Source organism: Limanda limanda, chromosome 2, assembly GCF_963576545.1.
Source record: "Limanda limanda chromosome 2, fLimLim1.1, whole genome shotgun sequence".
Lineage (NCBI taxonomy): Eukaryota > Metazoa > Chordata > Actinopteri > Pleuronectiformes > Pleuronectidae > Limanda > Limanda limanda.
Window position 1 is genome coordinate 25,072,259 of NC_083637.1, and position 14,282 is coordinate 25,086,540.

General features: G+C 42.3%; 2 protein-coding genes across 3 annotated transcripts in view; one reads left to right on the forward strand and one right to left on the reverse strand.

Moving 5' to 3' along the window:
- Positions 1-6,231, forward strand: part of myh11a (myosin, heavy chain 11a, smooth muscle) — a 31,811-nt gene extending 25,580 nt beyond the window's left edge. Inside the window, exons 31-42 of one of the 2 annotated variants that reach the window (XM_061066783.1) lie at positions 182-430; positions 746-958; positions 1,074-1,286; positions 1,406-1,567; positions 2,490-2,618; positions 2,708-2,796; positions 2,896-3,019; positions 3,125-3,333; positions 3,842-3,950; positions 4,094-4,266; positions 4,658-4,690; positions 5,156-5,223. In XM_061066783.1, the coding sequence (XP_060922766.1) occupies positions 182-430; positions 746-958; positions 1,074-1,286; positions 1,406-1,567; positions 2,490-2,618; positions 2,708-2,796; positions 2,896-3,019; positions 3,125-3,333; positions 3,842-3,950; positions 4,094-4,266; positions 4,658-4,682 (1,695 nt within the window). In that variant the 3' untranslated portion in view covers positions 4,683-4,690; positions 5,156-5,223. Of the gene's footprint in view, positions 1-181; positions 431-745; positions 959-1,073; positions 1,287-1,405; positions 1,568-2,489; positions 2,619-2,707; positions 2,797-2,895; positions 3,020-3,124; positions 3,334-3,841; positions 3,951-4,093; positions 4,267-4,657; positions 4,691-5,155 lie in introns of both variants that reach the window. The other variant, XM_061066775.1, reaches the window with a different exon arrangement.
- A 2-nt stretch (positions 6,232-6,233) lies between these two features.
- LOC132996501 (nuclear distribution protein nudE homolog 1-like) lies at positions 6,234-13,514 on the reverse strand. Its single transcript, XM_061066794.1, has 9 exons — positions 13,401-13,514; positions 12,884-13,004; positions 12,608-12,761; positions 12,027-12,175; positions 11,197-11,333; positions 10,010-10,177; positions 9,842-9,927; positions 9,573-9,727; positions 6,234-8,866 (listed from the first exon to the last, which is right to left on the reverse strand). The coding sequence occupies exons 2-9, from the start codon at positions 12,967-12,969 to the stop codon at positions 8,773-8,775; spliced, it is 1,029 nt and encodes a 342-aa protein (XP_060922777.1). The 5' UTR covers positions 12,970-13,004; positions 13,401-13,514; the 3' UTR covers positions 6,234-8,772.
- Between the last annotated feature and the right edge of the window lie 768 nt (positions 13,515-14,282).

The following is a 14,282-nucleotide window of genomic DNA, read 5'->3' on the forward strand; positions in this document are numbered from 1 at the left end:
AGAGCTCAAACCAGGGGTCATTACTTAACAGATGATTTAGTCAAGTGGGAGGTTTTAAGACAAAAGTCTTCTAAACATGAAAAATTCGAAAGACAAATTTACTGCTAAGGAACCTGAAAACACTAACGCAAGATTCCTCTTTTATCGTCAGTGACCTAACACAGTCTTATTCTGCCAACAGCTGTCAGATTCAAAGAAGAAGCTTGAGGAAATGACAGGAAACGTTGAGCTGCTTGAAGAGGGCAAGAAACGTCTGCAGAGAGACTTGGAGGCGGCCAACACCCAGTTTGAGGAGAAGGCCTCAGCATTCGACAAGCTGGAGAAGACCAAAAACCGTCTGCAGCAGGAGCTGGAGGACACACTGATGGACCTGGACAACCAGAGGCAGAACGTGTCCAACCTGGAGAAGAAGCAGAAGAAGTTTGACCAGGTCAGATAAACCAGAAACCTGAGATACTGGATTATTACGGGAAAAGTAATTAATTACAGATCACAAATTTGAAAATATAACCTAAAGTACAACCAGCATAAAAGTTAAAAGTACTTTAAATAATGCCACATAATACAATAATATGCTGGTGCATTTTCAGGAAAATGGAAAACAAATGTTTTGTTGAAAGGATTTTGTCATTTTTCACAGATTTCACAAATGTAAGGTTAGAACTTAAAAAAAAAAAGTATAGTGTGGATTGAATCTCTTTAACAGTTACATATATCCACTTATCTATGATTATCTGTCCTCCAGATGCTGGCTGAGGAGAAGATGATCTCAAGTAAATATGCAGATGAGAGAGACCGGGCTGAAGCTGAGGCCAGAGAGAAGGAGACCAAAGCTCTGTCCCTGGCCAGAGCTCTGGATGAGGCCCAGGACTCCAGGGAGGAGATGGAGAGAGCCAACAAGCTCCTGAAGGCGGAGATGGAGGACCTGATCAGCTCCAAGGATGATGTGGGAAAAAGTGTAAGTGAGCGAGTCGAGCTTCAGGCTCTGGATTCGTCAGTAGACCCAGTGGTTCCACTGGTATAACTAGTAGTCCACAGCGTTGCAGTTGATTTGAAAATGTATTCAATGGCAGGTCCACGAGCTGGAGAAGTCCAAACGAGGCCTGGACGCCCAGGTGGAAGAGATGAAGACTCAGCTGGAGGAGCTGGAGGACGAGCTGCAGGCGGCAGAGGACGCCAAGCTGCGTCTGGAGGTCAACATGCAGGCGCTGAAGGCCCAGTTCGACAGAGACCTCCAGGGACGGGATGAGATGGGAGAGGAGAAGAAGAGGCAGCTTGTCAAGCAGGTAAAAAGGCATTCAAATGTATTATGTTCCTACCTGGAGAAGACAATATGATCCACCTTTAGAGAACATTGCACCAGCTGCATCCGAAGTAAGTGATGATAAACAATGATCGATCGTAGGTTCGTGAGCTGGAGACGGAGCTGGAGGATGAACGTAAACAGAGGGCCCTTGCAGCAGCAGCCAAGAAGAAGCTGGAGACAGACATGAAAGATCTGGAGGCGCAGATCGAGACATCCAATAAGGGACGGGACGAAGCCATCAAGCAGCTCCGCAAGCTTCAGGTGAGACCGAGGAGTTGGAATAAATCCAGCAGCAGGTTTAATATAAAGACTGTACAGTCTTATTTCAGGTTTCATAAAATGTTGTATTTTGTATTTTTTGGATGCACATAGTTGTTCATCTTTTCCTCCTATTTCTAAGCTTGTACATTTGTTTCTTTACACAAATAAGTGAGAGGACTTAGGCTGGGTGATAAAACAATACCAGTAGTTATCGCAATATAATTTTCGCAATAGCAATATAACAAAAGTCCAATATACAGATATATTGCTTATGCATCGGGTAAGCACAGTGAGGACGTATAACGCATAATCTGCCTCAGGTTTGTAAAAGGTTTGGATGTTAATCAAGTGTTTGTCAATTAACTACAACCTTCACTCAGGAGCATCACACACACATGTACATACACTTCATATTCCTTGCTTGTTGCTGGTTTTTGGGTGATTACACTTTTTAAAGCTGATTTGAGTTGTGATCTTTTGCTTTTGAAATGCTGCTTTTTCTTCTGAAAATATTTAGTTTCTGGTTATTTGCTCATTGTTTTGACTGGTTTGACAAAACTTTTAGCATTTTATTTTCCTTATTATTTGTCAGACTTGACTCCAGCGGGAAATCTGCTACTGTATAATTGTGACAGTTTCTTTGTTTTTTTAAGATTGTACCATGGTGCAGGTTTGTGCTTCAAATAAGGACAGAACCTACTTCTAACTAAGTGCATGTTCAAATGCTATGATCAGAAATATGGTGTTGCCATGGAAGCCTGATCAATAGGTAGTGCTGAAAATTATGAGCTCTCTGAACATGATATGTGGCCGAATCAGCCATTAGATTTTAAAAATTTTAATAAATCACAGTCTGATTCTTTATGTCTCCACTCTCCTTGTTTCTTTCTGTCTCTATTCCTGCTCCTCTTCCTCCCTCCAGGGCCAGACGAAGGACTTCCAGAGGGAGCTGGACGATGCCCGTGCTGCCAGGGAGGAGGTGCTGACCACCGCAAAGGAGAGCGAGAAGAAGGCCAAGGGTCTCGAGGCCGAACTCATGCAGCTGCAGGAGGTAACACAATGTTTTCCTAACAAGGCAGAAACTTGTTTGTGGGCAGATTTGTATGTGAAATAATAACCTTGTCATTTATCTGTTTCTAGGAAATGGCTGCGGCAGAGAGGGCAAGGAAGCAGGCAGAGGCCGAAAGGGACGAGCTGTCCGACGAGCTGGCCAGCAACTCCTCTGGAAAGTGGGTGAAGAGTTATTTCTGTGTGATAAGGGTGTGTAAAGTTAAACTAGAAAAGAAAATGTGATTATATTTGATTTCCACTGTGGCTCTCGTGCTCAGGTCAGCCTTGTCAGATGAGAAGCGTCGTCTGGAAGCGAAGATCTCCCAGCTGGAGGAGGAGCTGGAGGAGGAGCAGAGCAACATGGAGATCATCAACGACAGGCTGAGGAAGAGCACGCAGCAGGTGGCCCGACCGCTGCAGCTACATGAGTCCTTACAAAGCTCATTAACTCCATAAACCTCATCCGTATCCCCTGTGTCATGTTAACAGCTTGTATTCCCTCCACAGGCGGAGCAGCTGAACAACGAGCTGCAGACAGAGCGCACCGCCTCCCAGAAGAACGAGAGCGCTCGGCAGCAAATGGAGCGCCAGAACAAGGAGCTGAAAACCAAGCTCCAGGAGATGGAGAACCAAGTCAAGTCCAAGTTCAAGTCCTCCATCTCTTCCTTGGAGGCTAAAGTGGCACAGCTGGAGGAGCAGCTGGAGCAGGAGAACAGGTTGGCGACAAGGAAACACACAAAGAATTATGTTGAATAAATAATGATAAGAATTAGTCATGGATCCCTGATCCGGATACACACCAACATTTTATTGGTTCTCTCCTGACCCATACCGCATCTTTCCACCAAGTTTTGTGGTAATCTGTCCTGTAGTTTTTGCCCAATCTTGCTTTCTAACAAACTGACATGCAAAGCAACTGACCAACACATGGGTAGGGGTGAAACATAACCACCTTGGCAGAGGTAAATGAAGTATGTTGTTTTTGTGGGTAGGTGGCGCTAAGTCCTTACACTTAAATCTATCTTAAAGTAAAACAAGGAATTAGGTTACAGATCATCTGTTCCAAAATACTTCAAATGCTACTTATTGTCTTTTATACTATACTGTTATTGACAAAAAGATTGCACTTGCACTCCTTCATTGTTTATTTGGTTTAATTTCTCATAATTTTCTTTAAAGCTTTATTTTCATTCCCTAAACATTGTGAACTCTTGGATCTCTCAGGGAGAAGCAGGCCTCAGCGAAGGGGATACGTCAGAAGGACAAGAAGCTCAAGGACCTGATCATGCAGGTGGAAGACGAAAGAAAGCAGGCAGAGCAGTACAAAGACCAGGTACCATCGCTTCACACACTCAAACATCCCTCATGTGTCTTAAATCCGACGACAAGTACATGTGTACAGTGCATATGTGTGTTTTGGGGAAGTGACCTGTGAGGGAGTAGTAAGCCTGAATATTTAAGTTGTTTGCTCACTAGGCTGAGAAGTCAAATACTCGCATGAAGCAGCTGAAGAGGCAGCTAGAGGAGTCGGAGGAGGAGTCTCAGCGCGCTATGGCCGCCCGCAGGAAGCTGCAGCGGGAGCTGGATGAAGCCACCGAGGCAAATGACGGCATGAGCCGCGAGGTCAACTCTCTCAAGAGCAAACTCAGGTAGGACTAAAGGCCTCTGTCCGTTTACCTGTCGGTTGGTAAATCTCTACTTTTCTTTATTCTTGGGATAACTGTGTTTTATGTTCCTGTCTTTTTAATAGAAACTTTATTCCTGTGAAGCCACAAGGTGGCACAGATATGTCAAAGGGAGTATGGGTAGATCGTTAAATGCTGTATATCCTGAGGATGCACCCTATATGACAATGTTTGAAATACACACTAGAAAAAACACTTGGAAACCGTGCAAATTAATTCCCATGTGTGGCTGCAGAGGGCGCTGCTGCTTTGTCAACGTGACACTGTTGCTTAAAGCATCAAAGATTGTTTTTTAGTTCAGTGGATTTAGCTTTACTGAGCACAAGCAAAACAATCGTGTCCATCTCTATTCCAGAGGCAACCCTGAACCCAAGGAGTAACACAGCAGGTACCTCTGCCCCTAAATGTTACCCAATCACCATTTCTACTATAACCTCCCATAACTTTTCATCCCCCATGCTCACTTTTAATGCTGTCATTTCTTTCATTGAGCCTAACTGAGAGAAATATGGCTCATCAGCTTCCACAGATTTACTTTAAATTTTTAACAGCAAGTCTAGTTGCACCATTTGGTTCCCATGACACCCATTTCTTGGTGGCCACATTTTTCTCAGTGCTTGGTTTAGTTGCCATAAACCAGACTCATTCTCCTGAGCCAGGAGTTCAATGAGTTACAAAGATAACCAGCGTGCTTAACCTGTAACCAAAGCACAACCTGAAACTTCTGATTTCCTCAATCCTTCCATGTAGTTTGCAGCACCCAGGTGGTTCTCAGAATAGATTCCCCCCTCTCACTGTGACCATGTTTTTCTGCATCTCTGTCTTCTGTGTGCGTCCCGGGGGCGTTTTGAAGGCGTGGAAACGAGCCCTCCTTTGGCAGCACACCTCGGCGCATGGGCGGAAGCCGGAGGGTGGTCGAGGATGCCTCAGAGGAGGAGGGCGACTCCCAGGGCGACTTCAACGGAACAAAGTCCGTGGAGTAAGGTGACGTCAAATCACCAGAGATCAAATTTATCTTCCTGGGACAAAGTGTGCCACTTAAAACCAAGAATAACTTTAAAGGCCTGACATGCTATCTAGTTCTTCCATATCACTTCCAACGTATAGATATCTTCTCCCATTTCCAGTAGTGTACTGATCTGTCTTCTTGTTTTAGAGCACTTTTTCTTGACAAACCAATCAGGAGGACTTGGTGTCGACTAGGGGAGTTGTTTCGTTGGCTCTGCTGATGTGTGATTTGCAGTTCCTTTTTAAAAAAAATTATTTACACTGTGTTGTACTGCACTGAATGACTTTTGTACACAAAATGTAGGTGCCTCTAATTACCAAACGAAGTTGCCTGGAAAAATCTAAGGTCTATCCACAATAAGTGACCTTAGAAGTTAAAGCAGACATAATGTAAATCTACAGATGTGTTACTATGATCAGCAACGTCCCCTGTTGTCGTCCTGTTGCCTGTGACTGCTGTTTAAGTGTTTCAGAGCAGCACTGAAGTGGTTCATCAGACTGGATATGTAGTCAAGATTATATTTCTATACTTAGTCTGCTTACAATCAGTGCTGCCATTTGTACCCCAATGAACAAATATTTAGGCGTTTCTAAAGTCGCCAATTTATATTTTATTTGCACCTTTCCTGTGTCCAGATATGTCAAGTGAACTTTTATTCCAGAAATAGCCGAAGGTCAAACAAGGTTTAGTAACTTCCAACTATAAAATGATGAGCCAGATGTGTCAGTATCAGACACTCTGGAGCACTCACACCTTCAATATTTGTCCTTTGTCCAGATTTACTGTACCTGTTCAATATGCCCCTCATCACCCTAAACTCAGTACTTTGACGTTTGTAATCAACCGATGTTTACATGACACCATTCGTATCTATTCATTGTTGAACCACCTGCACAAGAAATAAAGATATATCAAAAAAAGCTTTCATTTTCTTCTTTTATTGTTTCTGTCTTCACTCCAGAGATCAAACTGAATCCTCACAACAGATTCTCATCTGTTCAGCCAAGTAGAAAAACAACTGCAAACCAACCGACAGGATAAAAGTGGGGTTAAGTACCTCAGGCACATACAGTTTTAAATCTAGATAGAGTATAAGCAGTTGCAGAGGTTCTGCACACACACACAACCAGTACACAGTGGTGATAGATGTACATTCACAGTGAGCTCACAGGAATGCTGGAAGTAAGTCAGATTTTGGGGTGCTGAGAGAAAACGATGTAACCAATAAATATAAAATCCTACATGTTGCACTGCTGCAGTTCAGCAGTGCAACATGTAGGATTTTATATTTATTTGAACGGCCAATACTATACCAATTTTAGAAAATTTGAAACAAACAGATTAACTTTAAAATTAAATCTCTGCATTTCAAAACGGCATTGAGCCATATTGAGGTTGGGACAGTTCGCACACAGAAAGCAGGTTTTTTCCACACCAGAAATCAGGCAGATAACAGGCCAAGTGAATAACACAGGTCAAAGTTCATCAAAGTTGAACGCTGCGATTTGCCTCACCACAGGAAGGCAATGTTTTATAAGCCACCATGCTGGTGAAGATTGGAAGTGATCGGGAGGCAGCTTAAACGTGCTCATGTGTGACCACACCCCAGCAAAGTGCCAGAATACACTATTAAAATAATGGGTGGACATGTTACCTGAGGAAATTAAATCAGATGATGTATTTGGTTTTTGTTTTGTAAAAACTATTTGGCCTTGCAGTTACGCCGCTTTAACAGTAGGGGAGTAGAGCCCCGTCAGCACCCCCTTACTTCCAGCGTCCTTGTCGGCTGGTGTTAGTTTGAGGAAGGTTCAACAGCAAAGAGGAGCAGAAACTGCATTTCTCATATGTATAGAGTTAATTCCCACACATGGCTACAGTGATGACTTCTGTATGTGCGTGATATTTAGATATGAACTGAAATATGTTTGATGAGCTGATGGATGGCAGTCGTGAGAGTTACCGATTAACCAGAAACATTTCAGGGAAAGATGCCATATTAAAACTTTAAGTTGCTATTTTCCAATCAACAACATCTCTTACTAAAAAGGCAGGAAAAGGAGTCTCTGCTATAGGCTCTATATATCTACACAAATATAGTACGAGCTGTGCTTTTCTCTTTCACTTGTTAAAATCTATTATTGCTTTGTATCTTTGCCCAGTTCGCAACATACAACCCTCAATGGCAGACAGAAGGTCTCACTCTTAGAGAATTATTACTATACATTCAGTAGTGCACATACACAACACTCAGTCAAAAATCTTGGTAAAACGTTCTTGTAACAGGAGATCATAAAGCTGCAGAATGATGAATGCTATCTCTGAGGCAGGAAACCTAATCCTAATCTTCACATTTAGAAACCCTGCATACCAGAAGAGAACTGGTAACGAAAAACAACAAGTCTGTGCAATGTCAGGAAGGAGCTGACAGAAATGATATGGGCCAAACTCAATTTAACAAGCCAAGATGTGACGTTGCTCAAAGGAAAGTGACATTTCCTCACTTCTAGAAGCATTAGGGATAGATTCCGCTCTGTAAACAGATTCTGCCTGTGAATATTCTATTTGCAAATAGATCATCCATTATTGAGGTTAATAACTTAAATATTTCAGTAGCGTGAGACCTACAAACTGAAGAGGTAACTAAACACTGAAGGCAGCAAAGGCTCAGACCTCAAAGTACGGCAGTAACTAATTCATCCTTCTCTCATTCTCAATTAAAACATTTTCGTGACAGTGAAAGAATTATGATCGTCCTTGTTTTAACCAACAGTCTTGCTCCACACAATACTTTGTGAGTTACAAGTCAAATCATGACTTTTCAAATTAAAACTACATTACTCAAGCCCTTAGTTTCAATTTAAAGAACAAAAATGTACTAGTTTATGACATTAAACCTCATCACTTAACCCTTTAATGTTTCTTTTCTCCCTATTCTAATCACAGCTTTGGTTTGGACTGAAACAGAATAATGGTTCTTTTGACTGTTTTTATGAATGACACTGGGTTTTTGGTCCCTACACCTGCATCCTTTCTGATATAACTTGCTTTAATTTGGTTCCCTAGTTCAATGAAACAATGGGCATAGGCAACATCCATCTGGGAGCAGTAACGTCCCAAAAGCCCTGATGCGCTTGATCCATCACTGACAGCAAATCTGTTGTCACAGAGCCGTGTCAAAGATATAGTTGAATGTCGAGTATGATCAGCAGAGTTCCTTGTTGTAATGCAGGCTGAAGCGCTGCTTCCTGTGACGGATATGGTGTGATAATAGTCTGAGGCAGCAGCAGTCCATGTGCTGACTATGTGGAGCATGGAGCGAGAACAGTGGCTTTCTTCAAATAGTTCAGCAGACACGTGGCAACAAGGGAAGACAGCTCACTTCAGAGTCCCAATGCTGTAGTTCATTAAAAGGTTGGTGTTATTGAGGCTGATGGAGGGTGGAGGCGTATCTTCTTTATGTCTCATAGCAGGATCTTCACTCCTCCCTGCGGAGACTGGGCCCCCTGGGAGGACCCTCTTGGAGGAGCTGGTCCAAACTCTAACCGCTTCACTAAACTGGAAGACAAGATACACACTTCTTAACAAACCCTAAATTACAAAGGGAAAATACCTACATTAAACCACTGTTGTGAGCGACTGTATGTAGAATGTGTGTGTATTAAATCACGGGTCGGTTGCGGGTCAGATGGTGAGAGGTCCCAATTGGATAATTATGGGTAACAGATCAGGTTGTGTATACACACTGTCCAAAAACTGGAAAATACAGTTATATTCATTTTTGGTCAAATTGTCCACCCCTAATGGACCCGTGCAGGACTCTGTCCCTTTGTGTCATAAACTTTTCACTCGTCACTTACAATGTGAAGATTCAGGAAACACCAACTCTGACAGCAGAACAAGTAAAGACCCAAATTAATTTTTCCCTTTATCATTGCACAATCACATCTTACACAAGGTTCACACATACAGTTAAGAAGAATACAGCAAACAGCAACAACAAGCTTCTACCTATTAAATAAACATGAAAATTCAACACCACTGCACAGTACTAATATTAATGTCAGCACTGAATCTATAACAGCTTCTAATCAAACATGAACACCATCCTCTGGTTAAGTGCAAACTACATGTCAGACACTCTCTAAACAGAAAAAATGACCTTTGTATTCTATGTTACCTATTCTATTTAATTATTGAGACAACAAAACCATAAGTTCTTCATTTGGTTACACTTTAGACTTTGCCGCTGTCTTTTCCTCACCTGTCGTACTGAGGAGGGGGGCTCATGCTGGAAGTCTGGACCTCGGGCCTTGCTTCTACACCTGAAGGACTAGCAGGACCAGCTGAGAGTGCCGGTCTGTTGGTAGACGTGTCGTATACAAAGTCTCGACAGGATGCCAACTTGGACTCTAGATTCTGGCAGGGATTTCAAAAAGCATTTTCAGCCAGCTCATACATGCAAAACCCAGACCTGTAGTGATACTATTCAATGAAAACACAGGTGTGTGAAATGATTATAATAGTACTTACTCCAACTTTTCTCAGCAGCTCCCCCACAATGTTGAGGGCAGATATTCTAGCAGACGTAGTGAGGGGAGTCCCTGTTAGACCATCGCCTAAAACAAAACCAATGTGAGCAGATAAACACAGCAAAGTCGGTGTATCTGCTTAGTGAAGTTCTTAAAATGTTCTATTCACCTCGTCGGATACTGGACGCAGGGGGCGTGGCAAATGAGCTGAGAGGTTTGGAGGGTGTGACGGGGAAGGATGGATTTCCAGCCGAGGGGCTCGACAGATCTGCGTCTTTGCCGAGGCTGCTGGACGGACGTCTCTCCTTGTGACGAACAGCCAGCTCTTGACGAAGATCTGCCACAAACAGGGAAACAGACTGCGAGTCAGCAATGACTGAGAATCCCGTGCCATGTGTTAAAAACAATGGGTTCCATTCCATTCAAAACAAATAATTTTGTAACTATGTGAAATCTGTAATCATCAGCTTCATACTGTACAGTGGACCAGTTAAAAATCTGTAATTTATCACCAAGCCAATATCAAGGACATAGCTCAGTAAAAGGTCAAGTCTTTTGTTAAAGAAGTGCAGAACAACAACAAAAGAAAGACAAACAAACCAACAATATAATTCTCCTTAAATACTAAAATTCCAATAGAGAATATGCTTAAGAAATAAAAACCCGCTGACAATAATAAGGCTGGTTTTCCTTTTCCTTTTGTCTTTGCCCAAGCATTGTCAGCTTATAGACATTTTCTTCTCGGGAAGAAAAGTAAAAGCGGAAGCAAAAGATTACACTATAAAGTCTGACGGCCTCTGTCACCAATTAAACATGTTCAGTCAACTGGAAATCACTTCTAATGGTTGACTAGTGCAGGCTAGGGCAGATTTGCAGCCAAGATGACATGCAGTTGTCAGCCACTGATCTGGAACACCAAGCAAAGGGCGCCTGACAGCCACCTGTTGGCTTTGTGGACGGGCAGCTAATATCGACATTAAAAGCAGAAATGATATTCACTGTGATGGAAAACTGCACTTAAGCAAGTTCATTTTAATTTCACAGTTAAATTAAAGCCTGAAAACAGGAAAAACACAATTCAAATCTGTCAAGTACTGTTAAACTCAGTACTGAGCTTAATGGAGCTAAAACGTGTAAAAACAGTGTACGTTCTTTAAAGTTCTAATGAGGTTAGATAGTCCAAATATCAAAGAATACAAGTGCACATTTTATCAAGTACAGGTGAAACAGGATAGTCTTTGGATTTTTTGAATCGGTTTCACTATCAAAATTCACTGAGTCAATGTGTAAACCAGTTTATGAAGGAATCAGCTGTTCTTGTAAACATGAGCAGCTACAGTGAGTGTACGTTTCTACCTCTGGATTCATCTTTGAGCCTCTGAACAGACTCGAGCAGGTTCTCCTTCTCATCCAGCTCGCTTTCCAGAAAGGCATTCCTCTCAATGACATGGTTCATCCGCTGCTCAAAGTCCTCCAGAGACATGATGGTGGCCCTGCAACAAACAAATAGTTTTAGCATGCTGCAGTCTTGACAATGTCTGAGCACCATGGTTAAAGTTGGCCAGTTAGTTTGACAGTTAATTCCATAATGGGTGTGATAATGGGCTTTAAGACATGCACTGAACTCCAGATAAAACCTGAAATTATTTTGTGGGGCTGTCATTGAGAGTGCAAATGTCAATTCAACTAATTTGAAGGCAAATGAATCAGTTGCTCCAGAAATAGTTTTTCCTGCCAAGTCGCTAGTACAGCATGAGCCCATGTGAGAATACAGCAGCAGTTTATCCAGAGGATTCAATGTGAGTGTGTGGGTGTGTCGATTATGTCTTTAACACGTGATGGACGCAAAATAAAAAAATTAAAACTCTGGTAAAAAAAAAAAAAGGAGGAGCCATGCACATAGAAGACTTGTGAGGTGTTGGTGATATGGGCAGTTATGTAATATGTGTAATAGAACATGTCAATTCACAGTGGATTTAATGTTACATCCTTCCTCTTGCATGCTGCTCCACCCCATTCCCTGTTCTCTGGGGATTTTTCTGTTGTTGTGAACTTGCTGACTGGAGAATCTCCTGCTGCGTTCTTCTTATGTGAAAAGAGAAAGTCCGTACACTATTGTCTGGTCATTTTCCGGAGTTCATGTCTGAAAACAGCTGTAGTGAGATGAGCTTTCTTAAGACACTGACCTTTTGGTCCTCTCCAGGTCATCATTGGACTGCTCGAGTTCTCTGATGTATTTCTGCAGGTGATCTTTTACTGCTGTGGTTTGTGCCAGATCTTCCTCCAGGGTTGAGATGTGCCTCAAAGCGTCAGAATGCTGGGCATCAAATTTTTCCTGCAAACATACATACACATTCACAGACATCAAATTAACTGACACTGACATTTTGGCCGTGTCATCATGGCAAATCATTAGCCAATGCAAATGTATTTTTAAGACATTAGCTGAGGCAATAAAATTCCACTGAATGCTTTGTCTACCTACTTGTACCCAACAACCTTAAAGCAATCAGCACAATCCTGAATTCACTTCTTCCATTAACGTTCCCCTTCCCAATGGACCACTGAGCAAAAATAGCAATCAGCTGTGTATAGCTAGGCAGCAATTCTAATGGCAGTGGCAATGATACATCTGTGTTGAATAGGAGCTGTCAGTTTGTGTGGGTCTGGCTGTCTGTCTGTCTGCTTCTGTGTGAGAGAAGGTGCAGTGTCGTGTTGATCTGTCATCACTAGAGCCGGAAGTCTATATATAACTGAGCTGCTCAACCTTTATGTTCTCCAGTTCCATGCGGAGTCGGTTGTTGTTCAGGAGCAGCTCCTTGTTTCGGCCCTCGCACTGCTTCAGCTCCGTCTCCAGCTCGGCTTCATAGTCTCGACTCATCAGCTGAAACTCCTGCAGCTCCTCCTGAGACTCGTCAGCCCTGATGAGAGAACAACTTTAGACTCACTACTGCTCCCATGCTTTACGACAAATAGCTATAACAGATCATTTGGTTATTCAAAGTCCCTGTTCGATGAGTGGTGTGTGCTTTGTTATTGTTACCTTTGCTGATGTCTCTGTGCGTGCTCCTTCCAGAAGCCCAGCTCCTCTTCTAAGGATGCGAACTTGTGTGTTGTCGGCTCTACCATGTCTGCTCCGGGTCAGGATGATGGGGACGGGATACCTAGCAACAAACTGTATCTCAATAAACCCGTCAATGCTGCCCTTACTAACCATAACACCATGTACAGCTTTACAATTCAAAGCACCAAATTGTTGCGTTCAGCAGATGCTAACTAGGTTAGCTCATATAATTCCCCGGCGCCCTGCATTTGGTCACTAAATACAAAGGCTGGGACGACTAGTAGCAACACAAAAATGCTATAGTGACATGACTCAAGACGTGTACAGACGGGACGTGAATGCGTTTCTACTTTTAAAGCTAATAGCGGTGTTGGAAACTACACATAACTTCAGCGAATACCTTCATACCCTGTTTGCAGCTAAGCTAACGTGCTAGCTAAGTGACGTAGCCAGGATGTGCTATCAACAGTGTTCAAGAGAAAAGCAGCAGACTCACCTGCATACACGGGAACTATTACAGCATGCTAATGCTAATAGAGAGAAATTCGAAATAATAGCAATTTTCCGTATTGAGCAACAAACGTAAAGTGACTTGTTCAACTAATCTGTGATTATGCTCCGGACCGGTAACGAAGAAGCACAACTCGCCAATCAAATACAAACCAAGGTTCGGTTCTCGGTAGCCATTGGACAACACAGATGACGTCACGTAAATAGTATCCAATCATATTGCTGAACGAGGCCGAGCACTACTCACTACTTTCCTTTTGATGTTCTGAAGTGTTGCAAGAGGACAGTGTTGTCTAGTGCAAGCAAGCAGATTGGAAGAGAAAAATAAAACATTGTTTTCTGATTTGTGTTTCTAATATTTCCTTCCCCTGTTTTACAGACGCAGAAGAGCAAATATGAAACATTTTATAGTGCAATCCAATTCGACAAAGAGAGCGAAATGGAACAGTCCCCTTATGAAACCACATTCAAATTCACTAGATCTGGATTTTTATTTAGATCTGCACCAAAGTGCACATATGCATAAATACCAGTCCCCTGAACATGCCAGTTATTTATCAGATCCAGATAAATTAATAGTTTTCTGAGAAATCAACAGAAATGTCCCAATGGTGAAGAAAGTGAAAACAAAATATCCAGTATACAGCCCATGATTCAGATCCACACCAAAATCTAATGTTTTTTTGTTGTAATCCTTAATTTATGTTTAATCCTGCTAACTAACTGACAGATGCAGACGGAAACAAACTTTTTGGAGGAGGTAACAACTTGCATGTACTGCACACATAACTTGGAATGGCTGATGACACAGTATGAAAACCGTGGGGACGTATTGGAGCAAAGATGGAGAAACACTGAATACATATGT